Here is a 23490-nt window from a genome sequence, read left to right as displayed (position 1 = left end):
CATACATACATAAACACAGAGATGGTGCTGATGGGAACAGAAGGAGCAATACATAGCTGGTAAAATCATGTTCTCTTTCCCAATTTAAATTGACTTCCTGTGCAGCGCGAGAACATTACATTGATAAAAGACTGGCAGATGCTTTGGAAAGCGTTGGTCAGCCATTACATGGCAAGGCCTCTGCAGAAGCCAGGTGTTCATCCAAAATGGCCATGCTTGGCAGTTCTCAGTGCCAAGGAGGAGGAGATCCTGGGCATCTGCAGCAGCTTAAAGTGACCAGTAGGAGCCAGGTCCCAACCCTTAATTGCATCAGTAACAAAGCAGTCAGTACAACCTGCCAAATTGTATGAGAGCAAGAAGGGTATTAGGGTAAAGAGAAAGTTATGAGGGCATGGTATAAAAATACATGATTATCAGCACATGTTCTGGAATCATTCTGGAGTTATATGCTGCCAAATTGAAGTAATTAAATAAACCTTTGACGTAGAGGTGAGAAAGAGCTATAGGTTTCCCTTTCATATAATGTAAGGCATATAATGTAAGACCTTCGGACTTTCCGCCGTGAACTGAAGACTCTTTTATTCCGTCGAGCTGGGCTAGCCTGATTAAGTAATTTTAAATGGGGTTTTAGTTTTTATATTACTTAGTTTTTAATTTTGGCCACTATTTATATTAATTTTAGTTTTGTTTTGATTGTATATTTATTGTATCTTTTAAATTGGCTGTTAACCGCCCTGAGTCCTTCAGGAGAAGGGCGGTATACAAATGCACTAAATAAATAAATAAATAAATAAGGCCAAGATTGTTTAAAACAATGGTTTGTTGAGTTAGGCATAATGGCCAAGTTGATATGCAATGTTTAGTTGTATTAAGTGAAAAACAAACTATATTGCAGTTACAATCAATTCTGTGAACCAAGTAAACTCTATTGTCGGCTTTTTCTGATTTTCATTCCAATGCAAATGTTCTATTTTTAATGAAGAAACAGAGAACTCCCTCCTTCATAGATGATCTTCTTCCATTTCAAGTTTCTTTATCCTGCAAACAACTCAGAGAGATGACCAATCAAATTAAACCATTGGTTACACTCTGCACTATTTGGGAAATCCGAAGGTTTTCCTGGAGACTTCTCGATCAGTTCATCTCTGGATAGAGGAGAAAAGCAAAGATTATCAAGAATATGCTTTGAATTTATTAGTCTAAAACGTGACTGACATAGAAATTAACAAAACCTTAGGAAACTTTATAAGGATGCATGGAATAGCTTAGCTATTGTGAAGCATCCATTCTCAAGATATGGTTCATAGGGGTCAGGTTGGAGAACAGCAGGGAGATTTCACATTCAGAGACTGGTAAGCAAAATTAAACCATCTGTTATGGGTTTCCCATTTAAAATTGCTCTAAGGTTTCAGAGAATGTGGACAATTTATTTCAAATAAGAAAAGGTTAAAAGCCTTTCCTCACTTGCCCTTAATCACAATTCATACTGTGCACATTGGCAGTGTCTTTTTACTTCTGGGTCCTTAAAGGACAGTGACCTTATCTCATCTCTAGGCCAGGAATAGCATTAGCAGACTTATATGCCACTTCATAGTGCTTTACAGCCCTCTCTAAGCGGTTTTACAGAGTCAGCATATTGCCCCCAACAAAGGGGTCCTCATTTGACCAACCTCAGAAGGATGGAAGGCTGAGTCAACTTTGAGCTGGGCAAAATCAAACTCCTGGCTATCAGCAGATTTAGCCTGCAATCTGCATTCTAACCACTGTGCAACCATGGCTCAGTCAGCTTAAGGTGACAGCATTAAGTTGTCTTTAGCATCTGACTTGGGGATTAGTACAGTATTTTCTCCCTTTCAGTATATTGATGCCATCTAAGCAGGGGTCTCCAACCTTGACAACTTTAAGTCTTGTGGATTTCAACTCCCAGAGTTCCTCAGCCAACAAAACTGGCTGAGGAATTCTAGGAGTTGAAATCCACAAGTCTTAAAGTTGCCAAGGTTGGAGACCCCTGATCTAAGGGCCACCTTGAGGTGTATAGTATCTGATATGCTTTGTTACCTGTTACCCAGCCAAGTGACTGAGATGACTGAAAAGGGAGCAATTGGGTGGCACAATAATTATTGCGTATTCAACAGTTAGTAACATTTCAGTTTAGGAATGGAGAAAGAATTAAGGCCAGGGCACTTTTTGACTCCTAGTTTACATGATTCCAGAAAGACAAAATAATTGGGTGAAGTTTCAGTAATTTATGAGAACCAACAAAAACTCCTTTGATACAAAATCTTGGTCTGATTTGTAAGAAGAAGCCCTGTTTCTGACAGGGGCCTACATAGCAAATCAGAAAATTATTTAGAAATTGTTTCTACCTCCCCCTCCCTCCGATTCTTGATCTTCCACAAGAGACATTTTGAAAAAAGGCTTAATGGTGGGGGAGAGGATATACTTTGGGAACAAAACAAGGTATCTCCCTCCTGCCAACTTTTGGAAAAATACACAAATAAAAGCAGGACATATACTGATGCATTCCTAGAAGTTGGCATCAGATTCATATGAAGGCAGACTTAGAAATAAATAGGATACATTCAGTCAGCAACACTTTCAAACAGCAGCCTATATTGTAAACCAAAACGAATTCAATCCAACTTCACCCAGTGAATTGCTTCTATGCCCTTCGTTTTCTTTTCCTATGCTCAAGTTTTGTTTTGTTTTTTGTTTTTTTTATGGCTATTCCATTTCCAAGCCATCAAAGGATAAGAAGCTCAAGGAAGATTCTGATCTTTGGATATCTGACAGTAATAAATGATATGCGTTGCTTCCCTGACAGGTTGCTCACTTGGTAACTGATGAGCTGAGGTCCCGGAGAGCAAAACCCATGTATTTAACAAATAGCAAACCAGCTGCAGTGATCGAATCTGTATGGATAAAAAGAAAAGCAAATATAGGCTTTTGCGCTAAACATGTATGATAGATAGATTCATCTTACTGCGTACTACTCAGACTCAAACATATTTATTCAGAACGAGCATGTAGTCTGAGGGGGTTCCCTCAACTTTGGTTTTTACTCAATAATACTTCAAAAGTTCTTTCTTTTAAAGATTGCCAATAATTTATGAAACATGTTAGTTAATATTCCAGATGAAGCCTGCAGTACAGAACTTGGTGCTGCCTATATAAAACTTCTATGCAGCTAAGACCTGGTGTAAATCCATATAAGGAGAACAAGGATTCTCCATTGTTCTGGAGAGGGTTTTGTTCTACGGTTTAAACCAAAAAGAGGACACAGTTTAGTAAACTCTGATTTCTTTATTGGTTATTTGTGACCCCAATTTCCATATTTCTGTTTGTGTTGGTGCCCTCTATTTCACATTTGACTCTGGAATTACATAAAATTTATAGGAGGAGCACTGGAGTAGCTAAAATAAAGAAATAGTGCCACATTTCTTAAAATCTATTTTTTGAATGCCACCTCCCGCTGGCTTTTTCTATATAGGAGATTCTAAACAAAGTGTGAGCTTCATTTTTAGACTGAAAGATTTATAGAAGCAATTTAAAACTTAGTTTAACATACATACATTACACAGGCAAAGGAGTCTCTAAGACAACCTTTCCTAACTTCCTTATTACCAGCCTCCAGTCATCAAGGATAACTCCCAAAATAAACAGTTCTATATTTTTTTCTGAAACAACTGTCAGTTTTACCCACCTAGGATTTTTACAAGAACCCAGGAAGCTGCCTAAGGAGCATATTAAACCATATAGTCCTACAATCCCAGTTCAACGTAACATCATCCAATTTGAGGTGACAATTCCTTCCATATTTTGACACTGTCTAGTACTGAACAGACTGGTTCAGATCAGTGGTGGGTTTCAAAAAATTTACTGCTGGTTCTGTGGGTGTGGCTTGGTGGGCGTGGCGTGGCTTGGTGGGTGTGGCAGGGGAAGGATACTGTAAAATCTCCATTCCCTCCCCACTCCAGGGGAAGGTTACTGCAAAATCCCCATTTCCTCCTGATCAGCTGGACTTGGGAGGCAGAAAATAGATGGGGGTGGGGCCAGTCAGAATTTTTATTACCGGTTCTCTGAACTACTCAAAATTTCCGCTACCGGTTCTCCAGAACTGGTCAGAACCTGCAGGAACCCACCTCTGGTTCAGATCTGGAGGAAGAGGGAACATTCTTTAGATCTACATTGAAAAGGTAATGCTGGGGCTCATAAGCAAAGCTTTTGCTATTATTATCTAACCCTTTTTACTACAGCACTATTTCCTTCCTGGGCTATTTAGCATTCCTTCGCTTAATCCAGTAGGTCTCTGTAGTTCTAAAGCAGCTGTCAGCGTTCCAAGTAACACCTCCAATGAAAGAAAACTCCAAGGCTTGATGTTCCTCAAAGTTCCATTTTATTAGAGATGTCATATTGGCACATCTGGGAAAACCTGAATCTGAAAGCTTCCAGGTTTTCCCCACCCACAAGTCCATCACATGGCTCAATCAAAGCACCTTCTCAACTGGAGATGCCTCCCAGTTCCCAGGGCAAGATGTCCTTGAGTCTCTGAGAACAGAATGTTATTATGACTATATATCACCCATGCTCCATATAATCCCCCCTCCCAGTTTCCCACAGTAGTAAATGTGGCAGGCCTGAAGGCCCAATGCAAAAGGTGGCTTGCAGGCCTGACAGCAGTCTCCGTACCAATAGAGTAGCAATTATACAAAAGGCCTTTGTTAATAATGGATTTTTTTAAAAAAAATGTACTGTTTTATTATTATTATTATTTATTATTATTATTATTATTTATTTGATTTTTATACCGCCCTTCTCCCGAAGGACTCAGGGCGGTGTACAGGCAAAGTAAAAACAAACAATACAATATACAGTTTAAAATGCAAATTTAAAAAACTTATTATAATTGGCCTGAAACTTTAAAATATATAAAAACTAAAACCCCATTTAAAAATTAATGGTAGAAAATTTAAAATCAATAAAATTTAAGCCAGCCCCGCGCGAATGAAAAGATATGTCTTCAGTTCGCGGCGAAAGGTCCGAAGGTTTAAAGTCATCTTAGCAGATGACTGCATCTTAGCAGATCTTGATATTCAAACAGATTATGGCACACAAGAACATGTTTTTAAGAAACCTATATAAAGAGGAAGGGAGAAGAGGGAAGGTCTAAACTACTACGGTACCAAGTATTACTAATTCTTTATTTACTTTGCAAGAGTAATTCTACCCACAGATCTTCCATTGCCATTTTAGAGCATGTGGAATGAAAAAAAAAATCTTAAACTTCCTAGAAATACAAGCATCATCAGAACAAATAGTAAGTTTCCAAAAAGCTTCCGGTTTGAACATGGAATATTGTGCAAGAATCAAAAAAATTTTTTTTAAAAAAAGTAAAAGCCCCAAAGAAAGACCATCTCGATTTGCCAAAGCTAGACTAAAAACTGAGCAATTTCAACACATCAATTAAAAGAGTCTCATAGAGACAGTTGAACTGCCATCTTGTGGTTAACAACTCTTGTTGCTGTGGCTCTAATACATTAGTCAGTTTTCCTTTATTCTGTGCACGTAAGGAATAAATCAAAGGGCAACATATTCCAGGCAGGAATAAAGAGCTTTGATTCTCTGGAGTCTAAATATCCAATATGGATCAATGTTACTAGAGGGAAAAGGAGAGAAATTTAATTACCTCAAGCCTTCAACCAAATGCATAAGACAGTAGGACAGGAAGCATTTGAACAAGGGCAGAGGCCACGTAAGTGCTACATTGTTCACTGCAACTAACTGATAATGGGGTAAACAGGCTGCAACATCACTAGGAAAGAATTATCTGGAGCAAAAGAAAAAAAATTACAGAAGTATTGTAACCAGCGCAGACTTTCACAGATGTCCTAGAAATTGGTCACAGAGGACAGAGAAAGATTCGTTTGCAATGCAACATTACTATTGTAATGTTTGGGATAAAAATCATCCTGCTCTTTTATCTTCTGGAGGTGCCTCTTGCCAGTTAAAAGTTTAACCATGTAGGGGAAAATACCCCACAAGGGAGAGAGCAAGTTGGTCTCTGGAACTGAACATGCATCGTCATTTCCAATTGTTTCTGCTGCTACTATCTGGTGCTGTGATCTACCTTTCTCTGGTTGTGGTGTGCTGTTGCATTTTTTATTTCTCCTTATAGCACCAATTTTTTTTCCCATGACACAAAAAACACAAAAGCACTATATGTGAGCTGAAAGACACCAGTAGGAATAAAACCTCACACTGTGGTCTTCAGAGCCAAGTCATGATGAGTTTATTAACCTCAACAAGTCCAAGATGCATGGACTTCAGCTTGCAGGATTCCCCAGCCAACATGCTTCCTCTCAACTCCCTCCTTTTCTGACCATCACAGAAGGTAAGGAGCATATTGCATTATGTCATGAAATTCATTTTGAATCAAGGGACTTTAATTAGGCAATATGTATTAAGGGATGCTCTTCCAGCACAGCTTTTATTTGCGAAGTTATTTGGGAAGATATGTGTTATTATACGGGTAGTCTTTGTTACAACAATACTGGGGGAAAAAATCTTATAACCATTTTTCACACTTACAACAGTTGCAGCATCCACATTGTCGTGTAGTTAAAACTCAGATGCTTGGAAACAAGTTCAAATTTATGATATTGCAGTATCCTGGGGTCATGTGATCACCTTTTGCGACCTTCTGATAAGCAAAGTCAATGGGGAAGCCAGATCCACTTAACAACTATGTTACTTAACAACTGCATCAAGAAAGATCATAAAAGATGGCAAAACTCACTTAGCAACAGAATTTTTGGACTCAATTATGGTTGTAAGTCAAGGACTATCCGTATTGGGGACCATTCTTTAGGAAGTACATCTAGCCTTGCTTTGTAGTTGAAGAGATCCTTTTTATGGGGAGACTTCTACTAAGGGTTAATAGCCAAAGTGTATTCATCCATGCAGAAAGACATATATTCTACTGCTACGTAAAAAAGTTGAGTAGTCTTCAAATTAAGCACAGCTCCTGCCCAACTCATACAGTAGACATGTCCATGAGGTTGTCTTGGCAACCGTAAGGAAGGAGACTGACATCGTCTTTGTCTAGATTTTTTTTTTAACTTCCAGTTTTGCCTATAACCATGAGGTGTCTTACTGGACTCTCCTTCATGTAATAACCAGGCCCGACTTTGCTTCCCTTTCAAGCTCAAACAAGGTCAGGCAGATGCTACCACCTGCTGAGACACCACTGCTGTGCAATAAAGCAAAAACTCCTCCAGCATTGATCGCTTTCATCTGGTTCAAAGGGAACTACTAAAGAGTAAGCAATCAAAGTCAAGTGGCCTAAGTGGTCAGATGATCAGGAGACAGAAGGAGGGGTGGGTTTTCTAAAATGACCTGTTGTTTTGCAAAGAAACTTATTATTCAGAAATTTTTTCAGTTTCTATTTTCCAAATCCCAACCAGGTAAAAAGGTCATAATGAAGTCCTTCAGACAAACTATACAAAACTTTCTAGAGAAGATGAGGCAAGTGAAATTGGTTTTGCATACAAATTTTTGAAAAGTGAATTAGGCTCTCCATTTAGCGGGAATTTTAAAAGTTTATATCCATTTGTCGGATTGGGCATAGCTGGGGGCATCCTCTATTTACTAAGCACTGCGAGGTGAAAATGAAGTCTGCAATACACCCTTGGGGTATGTAAATATTTCTCATATAAACTATCTTTTAATATTACCTAACTATAATGGGCATTTGCAAAATGAAATACACATTGAAATATACAAATGAAATGTTTTAATTAAATTGCCCTGCACCGATTTCTGCCTCCAAGTTCTTTTCTTATCCAGCCATTCTCCTAAGCTATGGGCAATACAATTCCTAAAATTTCTAGCCAGCAAGTTCAGACACCCTGTCAGTTATGGAACTTAACAGTTCAAGTTCACTTGGAGGTCACCAGATTGGGGGAGACTGAGTTTCCCCATCTAAATCTGCACTACTATTAATCTTCTCATGGTTCCCATCACCCATGTCCTTCCACTTATGACTGTAGGCCTGTAACTTTGTTGCTTGTATCCTTACAATTTATATTGATAGCGATTGTTTCCTGATTGCTTATTTGTACCCTATGACTATCATTAAGTGTTGTACCTTAGAATTCTTGATGAATTTATCTTTTTTTATGTACACTGAGAGCATATGCACCAAGACAAATTTCTTGTGTGTCCAATCACACTTGGCCAATAAAAAAAATGTATTCTATTCTATTCTATTCTATTCTATTCTATTCTATTCTATTCTATTCTATTCTATTCTATTCTATTCTAAAGCCATAAAATACAACATGTTGCACCAGAAGAGTGTGAGGCACCATAAGAATGAATGTTATAACACTTCCCATTCTCAATTGGTTCTGCTAGCATTCCGTCTTAAGCCTAGTCCATGGTGTCCGTGGCACAGTAGTATCTATTGTATATATTCTTAGTAAGATATTGTCACCGTCTTTTCTGAATCAGAATCATCAAACACAGTTCCATTCAGTATCAAATAATTGTATCCCCAAAGATGCTTCTTCAGGAGGCAACTGGACTTTGTTTTTTTCTTTGAAGACATTTCGCTTCTCATCCAAGAAGCTTATTCAGCTCTGACAGGATAATGGGGAATGGAAGGATTTATATTCCTTGCAGACAGCTGGTCATTTGCATTCTTTTAGAGGGTCATGTGTTTATCTACATCCTCAGGGTCACCTGAGTAGTGCTCCTGGTCTCTGTAGTCTGCAGTTTTTTCTCTGGAAGTCCATTTCTACTGCCACACCATTCAAAGGGTGTTCATCCCAAATTGTATAGCTAATTGTTTCCTGCTTGCTTATTTGTCTATCGTTAAGTGTTGTACCTTAGAATTCTTGATGATCTTTTCTGTTATGTACACTGAGAACATATTCGCACAAGACAAATTCCTTGTGCGTCCAATCACACTTGGCCAATAAATAATTCTCTTCTCTTCTCTTCTCTTCTCTTCTCGTCTCGTCTCGTCTATTCTACTCTAAAATTGTATGTGGAAATTCTCAGTATGGTCCAATGCTTTCATATTTTATCCAGGGGCGTATCATGTTTGTCCAGATTCAATTTAAAATGCTGGTTCTCGATTTTTTTCCTCCATTAATAACGTGGGATTTGAATACATTTCCTCATTCAACTTGTGTTGAATTCCTGTTCAACTTCTGAAGTTCTGGTCCATGTAACTCCCAGACCAAATCTGTAGCGATCCAACTGGAAGAAGGCATTCTCAGTTATCATGCCAAATGAATAGAATGTATATGCCAAGTAATAGCACTTTTACACACGAAGTAAAAAATGAGAAACATTTAGTTTCAATTTGATTTCTATCCTGGGCTTTATTGCCAATCTTTCATCTTCTATCCAGCTTTTTCATTTCTTGTAATTTTGTTTTGTCCATAGCTATTTAACTCTGTCCTGTAGCTTAACTAAACACTTAACTATTGTTTTGTTATCCACTTCCATTTTCAAAAGATATAGATGGAAACCATTGTAAAGCACAGTTTCTTTTTCTATATCAGAGCTCTACCCCAGGGATTTTAGTTTTAAAATGAGGCTAAGTCTGAAGCCACTTTCTGTGTCGATGCTCAATCTTTTCATCCTGCCAATGTGAAACAAGCACTACTTTTTCTCCTTTTTCCTATTGTCCTCCCTCCCAGCAGGAGAGCAGACAAGGGTTATCTCACACACACTGGCCAAGAAATATTCTCTTCGTTTCCCATCAAATGTGCGGGCATCCTACATCATTTACTTCTACAGAACCTATTTATTTTTTATTAAATAGTCTCTAACCTATTTATTTGATCTATAGGGGGAAAGTAATTACTACAGTATATTATCCCAAAACTGCTTTTTTTTTTCTGAGAATCTCCATAGACATGCTGTACATTAGCTTAGTGTATTTTGATGTTTTTCTGTTTATAGAATGGGCAGCAAAATTCTAAATAGGAATAATGGTGTGGCCAAGAATGGCCAACGTGTGCCTTTTGCTTGGTCTTGCATTCTGAAGCATAAAAGAATTGAAAATGATGCACACTAAATCAACTGGTATAGAATCAAGACTGGCAATAGAGAGCGCCAATTGTGGACATTCCTCTCTGGATAAAGATAAATTACATGTAATGATGAAGCTCAATATTAGTAAATAAACTAGTATTGTTTTTCTCTCAGTTGCTTTCCTTTAGTGAAAACAAAATAAAAAAGGAGCATTTCGAACAACCAAAGAGTTACCCCCCTCGCAGAACAGCCCTTAACAAGACACCTCATTCCCAATTATACATTAATACTTTGGGCTTATTTAGTATCGGTGGCACGTCACTTTTAAACAAGGGTTCTAGGTAGTTAATGCTATTATATACTTGACCTATCTTTAATTTATAGAAGCTATTTAGTCCTATTTTGCAAAAAAAAGTGAAAAAGCAGAACAACATAAGCATGGATTAGCTTCAGATTTGGGTTGAAGGTTTAACAAACCAGAAAACACTGATTTATTTTATTTTATTGATTGGTTGGTTGGTTGGTTGATTGATTGATTGATTTTATTTGCCACCGATCTCACCATGAGGTGCCTTAATGCTGGATTTTCAAATCATGGCATGCTTGGTAACATCCATCTCAGTTTTGGATGAAACGTTAAGCTATAATTCACTTAGGCTTAATTATTATTATTATTAATTAAATATCAATTCTTATTATTGCTTAACTTTCACTCTTCATTAGTGACAGTGAATGGGTTGCATAGACATTTAGCACACTATCCTTATTGTGGCTTAACCTCCCTGGCTGAAAACAGCAGCCACACCCATATTGTGACAAAAAAGTGAAGGTATGTATTCAATAATTTTTGAAAACTGTTCCACACATTAATTTTTCAATGTACCTTGACTGACAAATACAGAGACTACCATAACTAGCAATGGATGAACTTCTGAAATCTGGAATTTGGCAGCAATGTCTCTGGTTATAGAAATATTCTCTATAGCTTTTATTTCACGAACACTTTACTTAAGATTTTTTAAAGAAATACTTTATTCCGGTGGAAACTTTTCTCAGAATAACATGGAAGAAAAATCTCCTACTTCTCATCTTCCTGTATTTTTATATCTTTAGTAAAAGATGCGTAAATCTTTTAAATTGTTTTGGAAACTTGGCTGTCCAGTATTGGAAAGCCTTTGCTGTAATAGGTGAAGTGGGATTTAGGGAATAAGTTTTATAGCGTAAACAAATGTTCTAAAATAAGGACTACATTCTGACAGTCATGTTCTCCCTAGAACAGTTGGGCTGCAGAACTATTATAATATTGGCCAAGAGCGATATCATCATTATTGCTAGCAACAGTATGTTTCAATATAGAATATTTATGTACGGGGAAAATGAAAACACTGCAAGGATAACCCTGTGCAAATGGGCTAGTTATGAATTAGGTTCAAAGTAGGGACACAGGAATGAATAGGCAATACAAGGTTAGACGGATTGTTTTAATCCTCATGCCTTCAGGCACTTCTTCAGGAATGGTATCAATGTATCTTAGCAATGTGCTTTAGGAAACAGGCTCTAGCCTGGCAGGGTCCTCACCAAATGTTTATGTTTAATCATTAAAGTTAAATCATGCTGGTTCTGCAGGAGTTCAAGGCAATATACAGGGCGCTCTCTCCTAAGTTTTCTTTACAAGGTCAATTGAGTCAAATAGGTTGAGATGAGAGATAGTGAATGGCCTCAGCGACCTAGTAAATTTCCATGGCTGAGAATAGATTTCCAGTTTCACTCCAACAATTTAAATTAGTATATCACATAGCTGGAACACATGAACTTCCTATCGATGGATAGCCAAACAAAAAAATCCACTGAGTTCAATCTAAGTGATATTTCATCTACCCTACGCAGCTGAAAGTTATATTTAATTACATTAATTATATTAATCTTTAACGAAGGAAACGTAAGCTTAAACTATCCAAAAGGCATCACAAACTTGAGGAAGTCATTTTTCACAGCCTTCCTGAAATTAAAAGGTAAAGGTAAAGGTTCCCCTCGCACATATGTGCTAGTCGTTCCTGACTCTAGGGGGCAGTGTTCATCTCCGTTTCAAAGCCAAAGAGCCAGCACTGTCCGAAGATGTCTCCGTGGTCATGTGGCCGGCATGACTAAACGCCAAAAGCACATGGAATGCCGTTACCTACCAAAGTGGTCCCTATTTTTCTACATGCATTTTTTATGTGCTTTCAAACTGCTAGGTTGACAGAAGTTGAGACAAGTAACGGGAGCTCACCCCATTATGCCGCCCTATGGATTCGAACTGCTGAATTGCCAACCTTTCGATTGACAAGCTCAGCGTCTTAGCCACTGAGCCACCACGTCCCTGATTTCTCCTGAAATTAGGCAGTAGTAATTTCTCCCTCAGCTGCAAAGGACTATCCCAATGGAAGTTGTCCATTTCAAGGGGTGCAACAAGTGAGGCAAGAGGAAATTCTGCAGCCAGACTGAGAGAAAGGAAGTAGGGTGTTGTCTTGCCAATGGCTCAGAACAGAAATGCTTACTCCAGAGGAGTGACAGCAACCTTGATGATTCTTGGTCAGGCATAGCAGAACCTCCTGGGCTTAAGAGGAAATGGTTTGGCACTCAAGACAAGGCAACGCAAGAGACAGGGGACAATCCTACTCCCATATCAAAAAGCCACCAGTCAGAGCCAGAAAAAAACACTCTACCAGTGGTAACCACCACAGGGGGAAGAGCAGGAGCAACTTCAGCCTCATTTCTTGGTCATGACTTATAGCATCTTGATGTAGCATCTTGATGCAGGATTAGAACAACAGATACCTGTAGACCTGCCCTAACTAAGCACAGACTGATTTGTGTCAGTCTAAATCTGTAACAAATGTATGGAATGGAGAAGCGGGAAGAACAAGTGGTTGTGATGACTTTCCTGTTTCTTGAGGGCATCTCAAGGCCTTCCTCCTGCTTGAGGGCATCTGAAAAGGGAATATAGAGAGAGAATAACAAGATTTGCAAGGCAGAATACTGGTGCATCTGGTATGGAAGGAGACATCTCCCCCTGAAGTTTATTGCTTTCACTTTACAAAGGAGTTCCTGGTACCTATTCCTTAGAGCCAAAGGTTTAGCCTTTCTCCATGCAACATCACATACTAGCTCCAATGTCAACAGCAAGCCCAAGTATCACTGCACAGCTGTCACTGTAAGCCAGGTAGGCAAAACATGTGGTGAATGTTGTCTGGATTCCCAAGAGAGAGGGGCTACATTCCAGAGGGCAGAGGCAGCCAAGGATGGTCAGCAGTGGTGGGATTCAAAATTTTTACCACCAGTTCTGTGGGCGTGGCTTGGTGGGCGTGGCTTGGTGGGCATGGCAGGAAAAGGATACTGTAACATCTCCATTCCCACCCCACTCCAGGGGAAGGTTACTGCAAAATCCCCATTTCTTCCCAATCAGCTGGGACTTGGCAGAGAATAGATGGGGGCAGGGCCAGTCAGAGGTGGTATTTACTGGTTCTCCGAACTACTCAAAATTTCCGCTACCAGTTCTCCAGAACTGGTCAGAACCTGCTGAATATCAACTCTGATGGTCAGGAGGAAGAGAGTTAACATGGCTCCACCCTAGCAATTCCCAGAGTATATTTATAGTGATGCAATTAGCTGCTTCAGTTTTGGCAAGATTTCTGACTATAGGTGAGGAATAAAGGAAACTACTCAGACATATTGGTTCCTGCAAAATGCTGACAAAAAGGAACACCAGAGTTTTTATTACAAGGCTTTTTATCAATCTACGGAAAAGTTGCGATGTATTGGCCTTCAGTGTAGCAAAGAAGTCTTCATGCAGTACTTACGTTGATATAAATATCAAATCTCTGCTATATTAACTTTTACTTATTTCCACAACACTTTGGGCTGAAATATGTAGTGATCTCAAAAACTAAGCATGATTGGATTTTTCTTAGAATATGAATGGGAGACCAAGAGAAAATGCCAACACTGGAGAAGAAATTGGAAATTAAAAATAAAATTTCCCAGGAGATGGCAACAAGAAGCTACTTCCTTATCGACGCTAAGGAAACAACATGGCTGTAGCCTTATAGTTACCAGCTGAGCATATCATAACACCTGACTCTACCTGACTTAACCTGTCTTCAGAAATACAAGAGACTCAATATGAAGTCAATAAATTAGACGATGTTCTTCCCAGTTCATTGTAGAGTTTACTGCACATTTCTTCTTATGACAGGCGGTGCAATTTTTTTTGCAATTCAATGCAAGCTGAACAAAGCTGTTTAAAGCTTATAATAGACTGGGAACTAGTGAATATGACTTAAATGTGCCATGCAAACAGGAGCCATAATTAAACAGACATTCAAGAAGAAGCAAGATTTTAACTTTTCCAGTACCAGAAAGTAAAAAATCCCCTCTCACTTTTCATATAGAAATAAAGCTGGATATTATGCGATATAAATAATGGGTATTTTTATAAGAAAATTGGACAATCATTTGTTTTTGAGCATCTGGTGCAACAGCCCTTGGTAGATATCTTGTTACGTAAGTAGAATCCACGCTTCTATGAAGCCAGTTTCAGGCAACTCCAAAGAGGGATGAATTACAACCCTGTGTATAAGAAGCCATTTTCTACCAATTCATCCAAACATCATGTTTCTTATCCACATTAGGATTTTTTTTTGAGTGGGTGGGGGAATCATAGTCGTGATTCACATCTTTCTCTTCATGTTGTCTTCAAATGTTTGCACAAAAACCTTTGGCATATGATCCACCACGTGATGAGCAATTGGATAAAAAGTATCCAGAAATATTTTGGCTTTCATCCTGAGTGTTATTTTCCACTGACATGGTCAACTGGGACTGTTCCCCTTTTTGAGAATGGAAGTTTAATGTTGGGAGGAGTAATATTTGGGGTTTTTTGGCCTTCAGATGCTTGCAAGAGATGCTGCATATTCAGTTTGAATATAAGGCGAGGATCCTGACCAGGCAAAGACGGGCAGTTGCAACTTTCCCTTATTTTCAGTGCCTGCAAACAGAGAAAGGGTGTGTTATGATACAAGCAAAAAAAAACCCCAAAACCATTAATCAACAAAATTTAACCCGGAAATCCTAATTCCAACCAAAACCTCAATGTTGCCTCATTCAATATTGTTGGCTTGGATTGAAAACTACTCTGAAGCATTTTTTAAAAATATAACACTTCTACCTATTTTGCACACTACCAATAATTTTGGGGAAAAAAATCAAAAGAACATTTTGATTTGCACATGGTCTTCTCAATATTGCTTCTAAAAATTCACTAGCTGTAGATCCAGTCATTTCCACTTACCAATCAATAACTTCACAGATATTTGCAGTGACAGAGTTTTCTCTTATTCTCGTGTTGAACATAAGCCACTGCATGACTGCATTAATGTCAAATGGTATTACTCAAGCCAAGCATAACGATTTGGGTTATTTCTTAAAAAGAGGAAATTCAGTTCCTTTCATACTAATGTAGCATTTTCTGAAAAAAAAATCTTGCTGTGTTTGGGTTTTTTGTAAAACAGAGTATTGTACCCATTTTCCCTTTATTTAGTTTTTTTATTTAAATTAACAGAACATCGGCAACAGAGCTGAAGTTGCAAAAGGCATGGCACAGCTTAAAGTAGTATTTTGGCTGTGCAAGTTTGAGAGGGTAAGAGGGGCCTGATTAAACGTACTTCACACTGTTTTATCATCCATTAAATACAAAATGAAGGCTATAGGCAGGAGAGATAGAGAGTTATGCTCAGCAGGGAACCTTCTGAAACTTTAGGCCACTCAAAATGATATTTGCAACAATTTCCTGTATGAAGATTTATTGCTGGTACTGAAAATTTAGACTCACCGAGGGAATGTCCTGTGCTGACTATTTTGTTTTATTTAGTGCCAATAATGTTGTGGACCACAAAGTAGTTTAAGACCTGTTACCGGTTGCATTGCAACAGCAGAAATACCACTGTATAGTTATATGGAAACAAATAACGGTGATATCTCTTTAGTCAATAATTTAGTTAAATTATGCCATAGTGCATTCTTTGACTTCAATCTAAAAATGGCTGCTTGCATGTATGTGCATGTGGAAATAAAGTCTTAGGTCTGGAAAAATACAGTTTGTCCATATTTACAAATCCCATTTCTGCAATGTACCAAAAAGAGTAATATTCTGCTGTGCTGCCCCATTTCCGCCATTCCCAAATGTGTTCCTGTGTCAGTACAAGGATATGAAGGAAAAACACCTTTTCTTGAAGTATGGACAGAACGTTATGTCATTTGCTTCAACAGAGCAGAATAATTAATCATGAAATCTGTCTGCAAATTTGAATGCATACTTACTATTTATATGTTCCCAGAGCTAAAATAAGAAAATAATGAATATGGCCTATGCGGGAGTTTGACACCTTTCCTTCCAAATGTTTCCAACAGCGTCAAACCCCAAAGCCGAACTTCGGAAACAAGGATCGCTTCCATTTCGGGAATGAACTTTACTGCAAATAGCATACTGCGGCAGAATCTTGAAAGCCTGCCAAAGCAGTTCTTCACATTGATTTATACCTAACGCCCTAAAGGCAGAACAATCCTTGACTTATGACCATGTCTGGGTCCCAAATTTACACTGCTAAGCAAGGCAGTTGCTAAATGAGTTGTGCCTCATTTGATCTTTTTTTTTTTTGCCACAGTGGTTAAGTGAGTCACTGTAATTGTTAAGGGGATTGTGCAGTTGTTAAGGGCCTCTGGTGGCTCAGCAGACTAAGCCTGTCTGTTATTAACACAGCTGCTTGCAATTACTGCAAGTTCAAGTCCCACCAGGCCCAAGGTTGACTCAGCCTTCCATCCTTTATAAGGTAGGTAAAATGAGGACCCAGATTGTTGGAGGCAATAAAAGTTGACTTTGTATATAATATACAAATGGATGAAGACTATTGCTTAACACAGTGTAAGCCGCCCTGAGTCTTCGGAGAAGGGCGGGATATAAATTCAAATAAAATAAAATAAAAAGTGGATCTGACTTCCCCCATTGATTTTGCTTGTCGGAAGCTGGCTTAGAAGGCTACAGATAGCAATCACAGGACCTCGACACATTGCTACTATCATAAATACATTGCTGGTTATCAAGTGCCCAAATTTTAATCATGTGACCACGGGGATCCTGCAACAGTCGTAAGTGTGAAAATAGGTCATTTTTCTGAAGGTCACTAAACGAATGGGTTGGAAGTCGTTTCCTGTGCTTTGAATCTCTTGGTCAAGTTTAGCCCTTCCCTTTTGTGAGACATCAGCACTTCATTCTAAAGGCATTAATTTCTCCCCACGTAAAGAGCCCCTTCAGGGAAGGAATTTTTTTCCAGAATTTAAGCAAGGGAAATCCCCCATCGCTTACTCCATCCAACTGATGCTAATTTCTTTTTGAAAGCCTGCTAATGTTAAAGGGAAAGCTGCATTATCTGCCCTTTAACAACAACTTGCTTTCTTCTAGCATTAGCTAGTATTAATTTCTCCTTGTTTGTTGTACAGCTAACCCCATATTCTTTCACCAAAGCAAGTAGAAACATATGAAACAATATAGTATTGATTTATTATTTTGATTTACAAAATAAATCAACTCAAAGCCAATTCTGGGTGGAATACAATTAAAACCAATGCAATAGGAAGAACAATAACAAAAAATTAATAGCATGTAATGAGGAAAGCACATACTATAACTATACAGATCAAATGAGCACATCAACAATCTATCCTAGAGCTTAGGGGGAAAACCAGGTTTAAATGTCTAAAGGTTTGCAGAGCATCTGGGGAAAGATACTATTCTAGAAGATATGCACCATGACAAAGAAGGCCTGCTTTCTTCTACAGCTCACCAGACAGGTTGCTTAATGGATGGGATTTGTTCGCCCTGTTGGATCTTATAGGGCAGGCCGAAATAATGGGAAAGTTGTAAATGCTGCAATAATTATTATTCAACTTAGACCAAACTAGATTATCTGGATCCTTTTCAGTCAGGCTTCATGGGACTGAGATCATACTCTTAGATGATCTCTGATGGGAGCAGGATGGGGGAGTGCGGCCAGCCTCATTATTCTTGACCTCTTAGCAGTCTTCACCACATCATGGTGTGCTTCCGGACCTGCTTTGGGGGTGGGTGATACTGTGTTGCGCAGATTTTCTTCCTCCTATGGTCAGTTCCAGTCAGTGTTGATGTCAGGAGGTGCGGAAAAGATCAGACTGCCACCCCTACTTTGTGGGGCGCCCCAGGCCTCAGTTCTCTTTCTTCTCCTATTTAATATCTACATGAGGCTGCGGGATACCGTAATATAAGAGTTTGGGGTGAGGTATCATCAATACACTGATGATACTTAGCTTTATATCTCTATCATAGCTCATACAGCTGTTGGGCCTTTTGTTTGCTTCAAAGCATTGAATAAGTTATAAAAAGATGATACTGGAAAATGGGAGCCTTATACTGATTGCTAATTGGATGCTGGAAGTTGGGAATTGAATGCAGATTGGCAATTGGATACTGGAAGTTGCTTCAGCAGAGGAAGCTGAATGGGAAGTGAGAAATGCTGTAGACCAAGGCTCTCCATACTTGGCAACTTTAAGATGTGTGGACTTCAACTTCCAGAATTCCTGAGCCAGCCATGCTGGCTGGAGATTCTGGGAATTGAAGTCCACATGTCTTAAAATTGCCAAGTATGGAGACCCCTGCTCTAGAGCAGGGGTTTTCAATCTAGAGTCCACAAATGGCTTGGAATCTGTGGATAGATTTCAGGAAGTCCACAAAGTTGAATGGGAAAAATAACTTTATTTTCACTAAACAAGTGAAATTTAGTTTTTCATTCAATAATGTATGGAGGCAATAAAGTAATTTATGACCTCTGGACTCCAAAGATATTTGTTAACTTCAATAAATCTCACTATCTAAAATTATTACATCAAAAAAAGGGCATTGCCTTGTTATTGATAAATGGATTAATAAAGAAGCACATTTATTATTACATTACATGGTTGTTACTTTTTAGTATTTTGGTAACTAAACTTGAGCTTAATTGGCTTCCTTTATAATAATCTACATCTCTGCATGCTTTTTTATGCATTTAAATACATTTTCATGAAACAGGGTTGTTGATTTCACCAGACTCTCAAAAGAGTCTATAGCACAGAACAGTTATGAACTCCTGCTCTAGAGGAAAGGGATTATTATCTGGGTCATTTCAATCAGGATTTCAGAGCTAGGCATAGGAAAGTAATGGCACTGATTGCTCTAGAAAATGATTTTTGTTAGAACCTCATGGAGGGAGCCCTCTTCCTCCTAGTCCTATCAGACTACTGAACTACCTTTGATGCCACTGATCATGGGATTCTTCTGGACAAACTGTAAGGGCTGGAAATAACTGCATTACAATGGCTTCATTTCTTCCCAAGCCGGCTCTACACTACAGTCAGAGTACAGGGGAGGACAGGGGAGGAGAGATCAGTTCCATAGGTTTTCCCCGTGGGATTTCCCAGAGACTAAGTCCTTTACTTCTGTTGTTTAACATATGTATGAGGATGCTGGAAAAAGGGTCATCTATTGGATTGGGGCTCAGCCACACAGATGCTGTTATAATCTTGACTCAGTTCCTGGAAGTTGTGAGTGTCTGGATGAAATGATAAAGATTGAAGTGAAACGTAAACCAGACAGAGTTCTTCTATGTCCAGGGATCAACTGGTTCTCCTTCTGCTCAAGTGATAACCCTGGATAGGGTAGCATTCACCCTGAAATAGGAGATACAAGATTTAAGGGTCCTCCTGCATTCATGGCTACCTGCTGGGCAGTTGGAGGCTGTGGCCAAAATGTTTGCTCAGCTTCAGCTAGCAGACCAAATGTATTTAGAGCATATCCACTTCTGATGATAGCAGTTTATTCCTTATACTGTTTAAGGACCATCTGAAATTCAGAAGCTGCAACTGATATAGAACATTATGATCTACTTACTAACAACCGAAAACCACAACACCTGAGTTATATCAATACTGCAGTTGTTGCATAAGTTCTTAGTAGGCTTCTGGGTACTATTCAAAGTAGTGGTTTTTCTTTACCAATAACTTTTCTTGTATCTCTAGCCTATCTAGTAATTAATGCAAACCCTGACTATCCCATCTAATGGCCATGAATATTGTGTATATTTAGCTGTTACAAGTGTCTTTGTTTTGAATACACTATATGTACAGTTCACTCAACATTTCTTTTCATCAGTAGGGTGAAGGAAAAAATAAAATCAATATTCAATGTCGCTATACACATTTATGTTTTGCCTTATGTTTTGTCTGAGTATACTTCAAGTACCTTGGCTTGCAGTTTTCATTATATTTTGGGAAAAGCCAAAAAAAAAAAAGATTCTGGAACTGATAGGAACAAGAACTGTATTAACATCATTTATCAATGCATTTCCTTCTTCCATGTGTTAAATTACAGAGAGCTACATGTTTTCTTTATTAATTAGATCAAACAATGCCAATACTTGACAGTACTTCTCTAATTCCAAGACTCATCTTTCCAGGGAAATCCTCCCTTTATTGAACTGACTTAAGAGGGAATCCTAGCAGAATTGAAACTTAGCAAGAAAAATAGCCTAATCTTGGTCCATTACCACTTTTTCCATTTAAAACAGTTCAAGAAATTCACAGCATGATTAAAGCACTCTCCTGAGATTTAATTTGGTATCGACTGTAATCCACGCTGCATCCTAATGTTCATCCATTATTATTTAGCCTTTTTAAAATATTATTTATTCTTGGGGAGGTAAGAAGACACGAGCTTACTGGATGAAAGGTACGCTTTGCATGATTCAGCTTCATTTGTGCTTTGGGGCATAACAGATCTATAACAGAGGTCTGGAATGGATAACTACTCAATTAGAAATTGCTATGCCTTGAACAGTTAAAAACAGAAAAGAAGCTGAAGATCCTGTGTTAGGAAATACGGTCTTCATTTATTTCTGCTCATACAGGCTCTTTCAAGACACAGGAACTCTGCCAGGAAAAGAAACATCAACCCACTGAAGTGTAGCTCAAAGCCATTAGTTGTTCCTTTCTTGCAAGGCAGAGACCTCTTAAACATGTTTTCTGTGTTAGAAACACTTTCTTGGCACATACCTAGCAAGCATAAGCGGTCTCCAATCTTGGCAACTTTAAGCCTGGAGGACATCAACTCCCTGAATTCCCCAGCCAGAAAAGCTGCCAGGCTTAAAGTTGCCAAGGTTGGAGACCCCTGGTCTATATTGTTTGATAGCATGTGACAGCTCTTGAAAAAGATGCAACTGGGATGGACTGAGAATTCATTTTTTTTCAATTCTGCGTTAGCGAACAAAGTTCCACGTTATGGCTCAGCATAAAGTCTGCATGGCGTTTAATGTGATTGGAGGCGCACAAAAACAGAACAATGTTGATTTACCTGAAACTTCTAGAACTATCCCTGAGCCTGCAGTAAGCATTAGTGGTCAGATCAATATTTCTTCCAGACTGGAAGTTCTCCCCACCCCCAATTTGGCATAGCAATCACAAATGTATACAAGATTATGAGATTATGAACTGCAAGAGTTGTGACATTTGAAGAAGGTCTAAAAGATAACAGATAAATGATGCTTATGAAAGCTTTGGCTGTGTCTTGTCTAGTAGGAAATGTGTACATAGATTATATATATTCTGTGCCCTATTTTACAACAGCTTCTTTATACCACATCCCTTAAGTCAGGGGTGTCCAAACTTGGTCCCTTTAAGACTTTTGGACTTCAACTCCCAGAGTTCCTCAGCCAGCTTTGCTGGCTGAGGGACTCTGGGAGTTGAAGTCCAAAAGTCTTAAAGGGACCAAGTTTGGACACCCCTGCCTTAAGTATATAAGTATAGCTTCAGTGCACTGTACTTTCTGCCAAATTCTGATTGCTTCTCCAAAGCAGATGCCACATTCATTATGTATATAGAAAACAACATCCACTGTATCACTTAAGAGTTCGGGTTATTGGAAGTAAGGTTACCTTTAAAAAGGCCAGGCTGCGAATTATCCCCAAGGAACAGGACTCCAAAGGTTTGTAAATACCATTTTCGTTTTTGCAAGCCTTACAATTTTATAGGCAAGTAAAATAAATTTTAAAGGAAAAACACAGTAAACAATATATATTTATAGTCTCCTGAATTACAGTGCTGACTCCAGCCTCAGTTTCAATATGTGAAGAAATAAACCCAGTTTGGGAACCAATGACACAGTTTAAAAATATAATATATGGTCTCCACACAAGTTTGTCTGCTTATCATCTGCTTACACAAATAATCACAGATCGGCAGCATATATAGTGTCCTAAATGATACATTCCCAGAATACTTTTCTCCATCTATCTTCGATCATCCAAGTGTTAAATTTCCCCTCTGACTTGCTTATCTTAAATCTGTACAAACCAATTCTGTATTTCAGATGTCTCCTCAAGGATTTCTTTTTCCATGCTAAATTGAAAATCTCCTTCCACTTCTTGCTATAAAGGGAATAGCTTTTCCTTAAATAAACGTGCCGGTGTTTTAAAAAATGTCATCTTCCAGTCTCAGCAAATTAGAAGTGAGAATGAGTTCTTGGTTTCTCAGTATAAGTAACCATTTGGTTATAATCATGGAAAACTTCTAAGATACAATAGTATTCATGATTTCCTGCACCAAGATTCCTCTCGTTTCTATCACTATGACATTGAGTGGATGGTTAGATCTGTAAAATAATAATGATAACACCATCTTTCAACAAGAATATAGCTCTTTTTTAAATATGCATTATGGTCACAAAATAGAAAAACATATGTGTGTTTCCATTTCAGGAGGTGCTCTCAAACATTAAGGTATATGGGGCTGCTTCGAAAGAAAAACATTATGTGAAGTATTTGAATGGAAATGACCCACAATCATAGCTGTACAGGTTTACATTTGATTAGTAAAAATCTGAAAATCCCTCCTTTTTGCAACTAACAATTAAACTTTAGCCGTTGGCATTAATTGAGTCCAGCTGAAATTATTTCTGAATAGACATACAGGAATTATACAGCGAGATTCATTCAAATTTTCAGCTAGTTTGTAGGACAAAACTAGAGGTAAGGGACAGAACCGAATGCTTACATGCTTAAATTTCCAGTACAAATCAGAAATGTAAACTCGAAAATCTTCTCCAATATTCCCAATAATTTAAGAGTTGTGGAGACTACAAATTCATCTGATCCAAACAGAGAAATTAATGAATATTTTATTCATAAATTATTTGGAGCTGATTTTTGATGGAAACAAATTATTTAGAACAGTTAAATAAAAAATAACACTGAAGATCAGAGGAGGAGGAAGGGAAGAGAGGAAAACAGTAGCTAAACTCATGGAAAAGGCATTTCAATGACAGATATTATTCAATGCAAACGTATG

At 38.3% G+C, this 23490-nt stretch overlaps 1 protein-coding gene across 6 annotated transcripts in view; it reads right to left on the bottom strand.

The window, feature by feature from the left end:
- Positions 1-10592: 10592 nt before the first annotated feature.
- The window catches only part of OMA1 (OMA1 zinc metallopeptidase), a 49385-nt gene continuing 36487 nt past the window's right edge, over positions 10593-23490 (bottom strand). For all 6 annotated transcript variants that reach the window (XM_058174344.1, XM_058174346.1, XM_058174343.1 and 3 more), the window contains exon 9: positions 10593-15073. In XM_058174344.1, the coding sequence (XP_058030327.1) occupies positions 14879-15073 (195 nt within the window). In that variant the 3' untranslated portion in view covers positions 10593-14878. The remainder of the gene's footprint in view (positions 15074-23490) is intronic.

This window comes from Ahaetulla prasina, chromosome 3 (assembly GCF_028640845.1).
Source record: "Ahaetulla prasina isolate Xishuangbanna chromosome 3, ASM2864084v1, whole genome shotgun sequence".
Taxonomy (NCBI): domain Eukaryota; kingdom Metazoa; phylum Chordata; class Lepidosauria; order Squamata; family Colubridae; genus Ahaetulla; species Ahaetulla prasina.
This window is presented reverse-complemented; position numbering and strand designations above follow the sequence as displayed.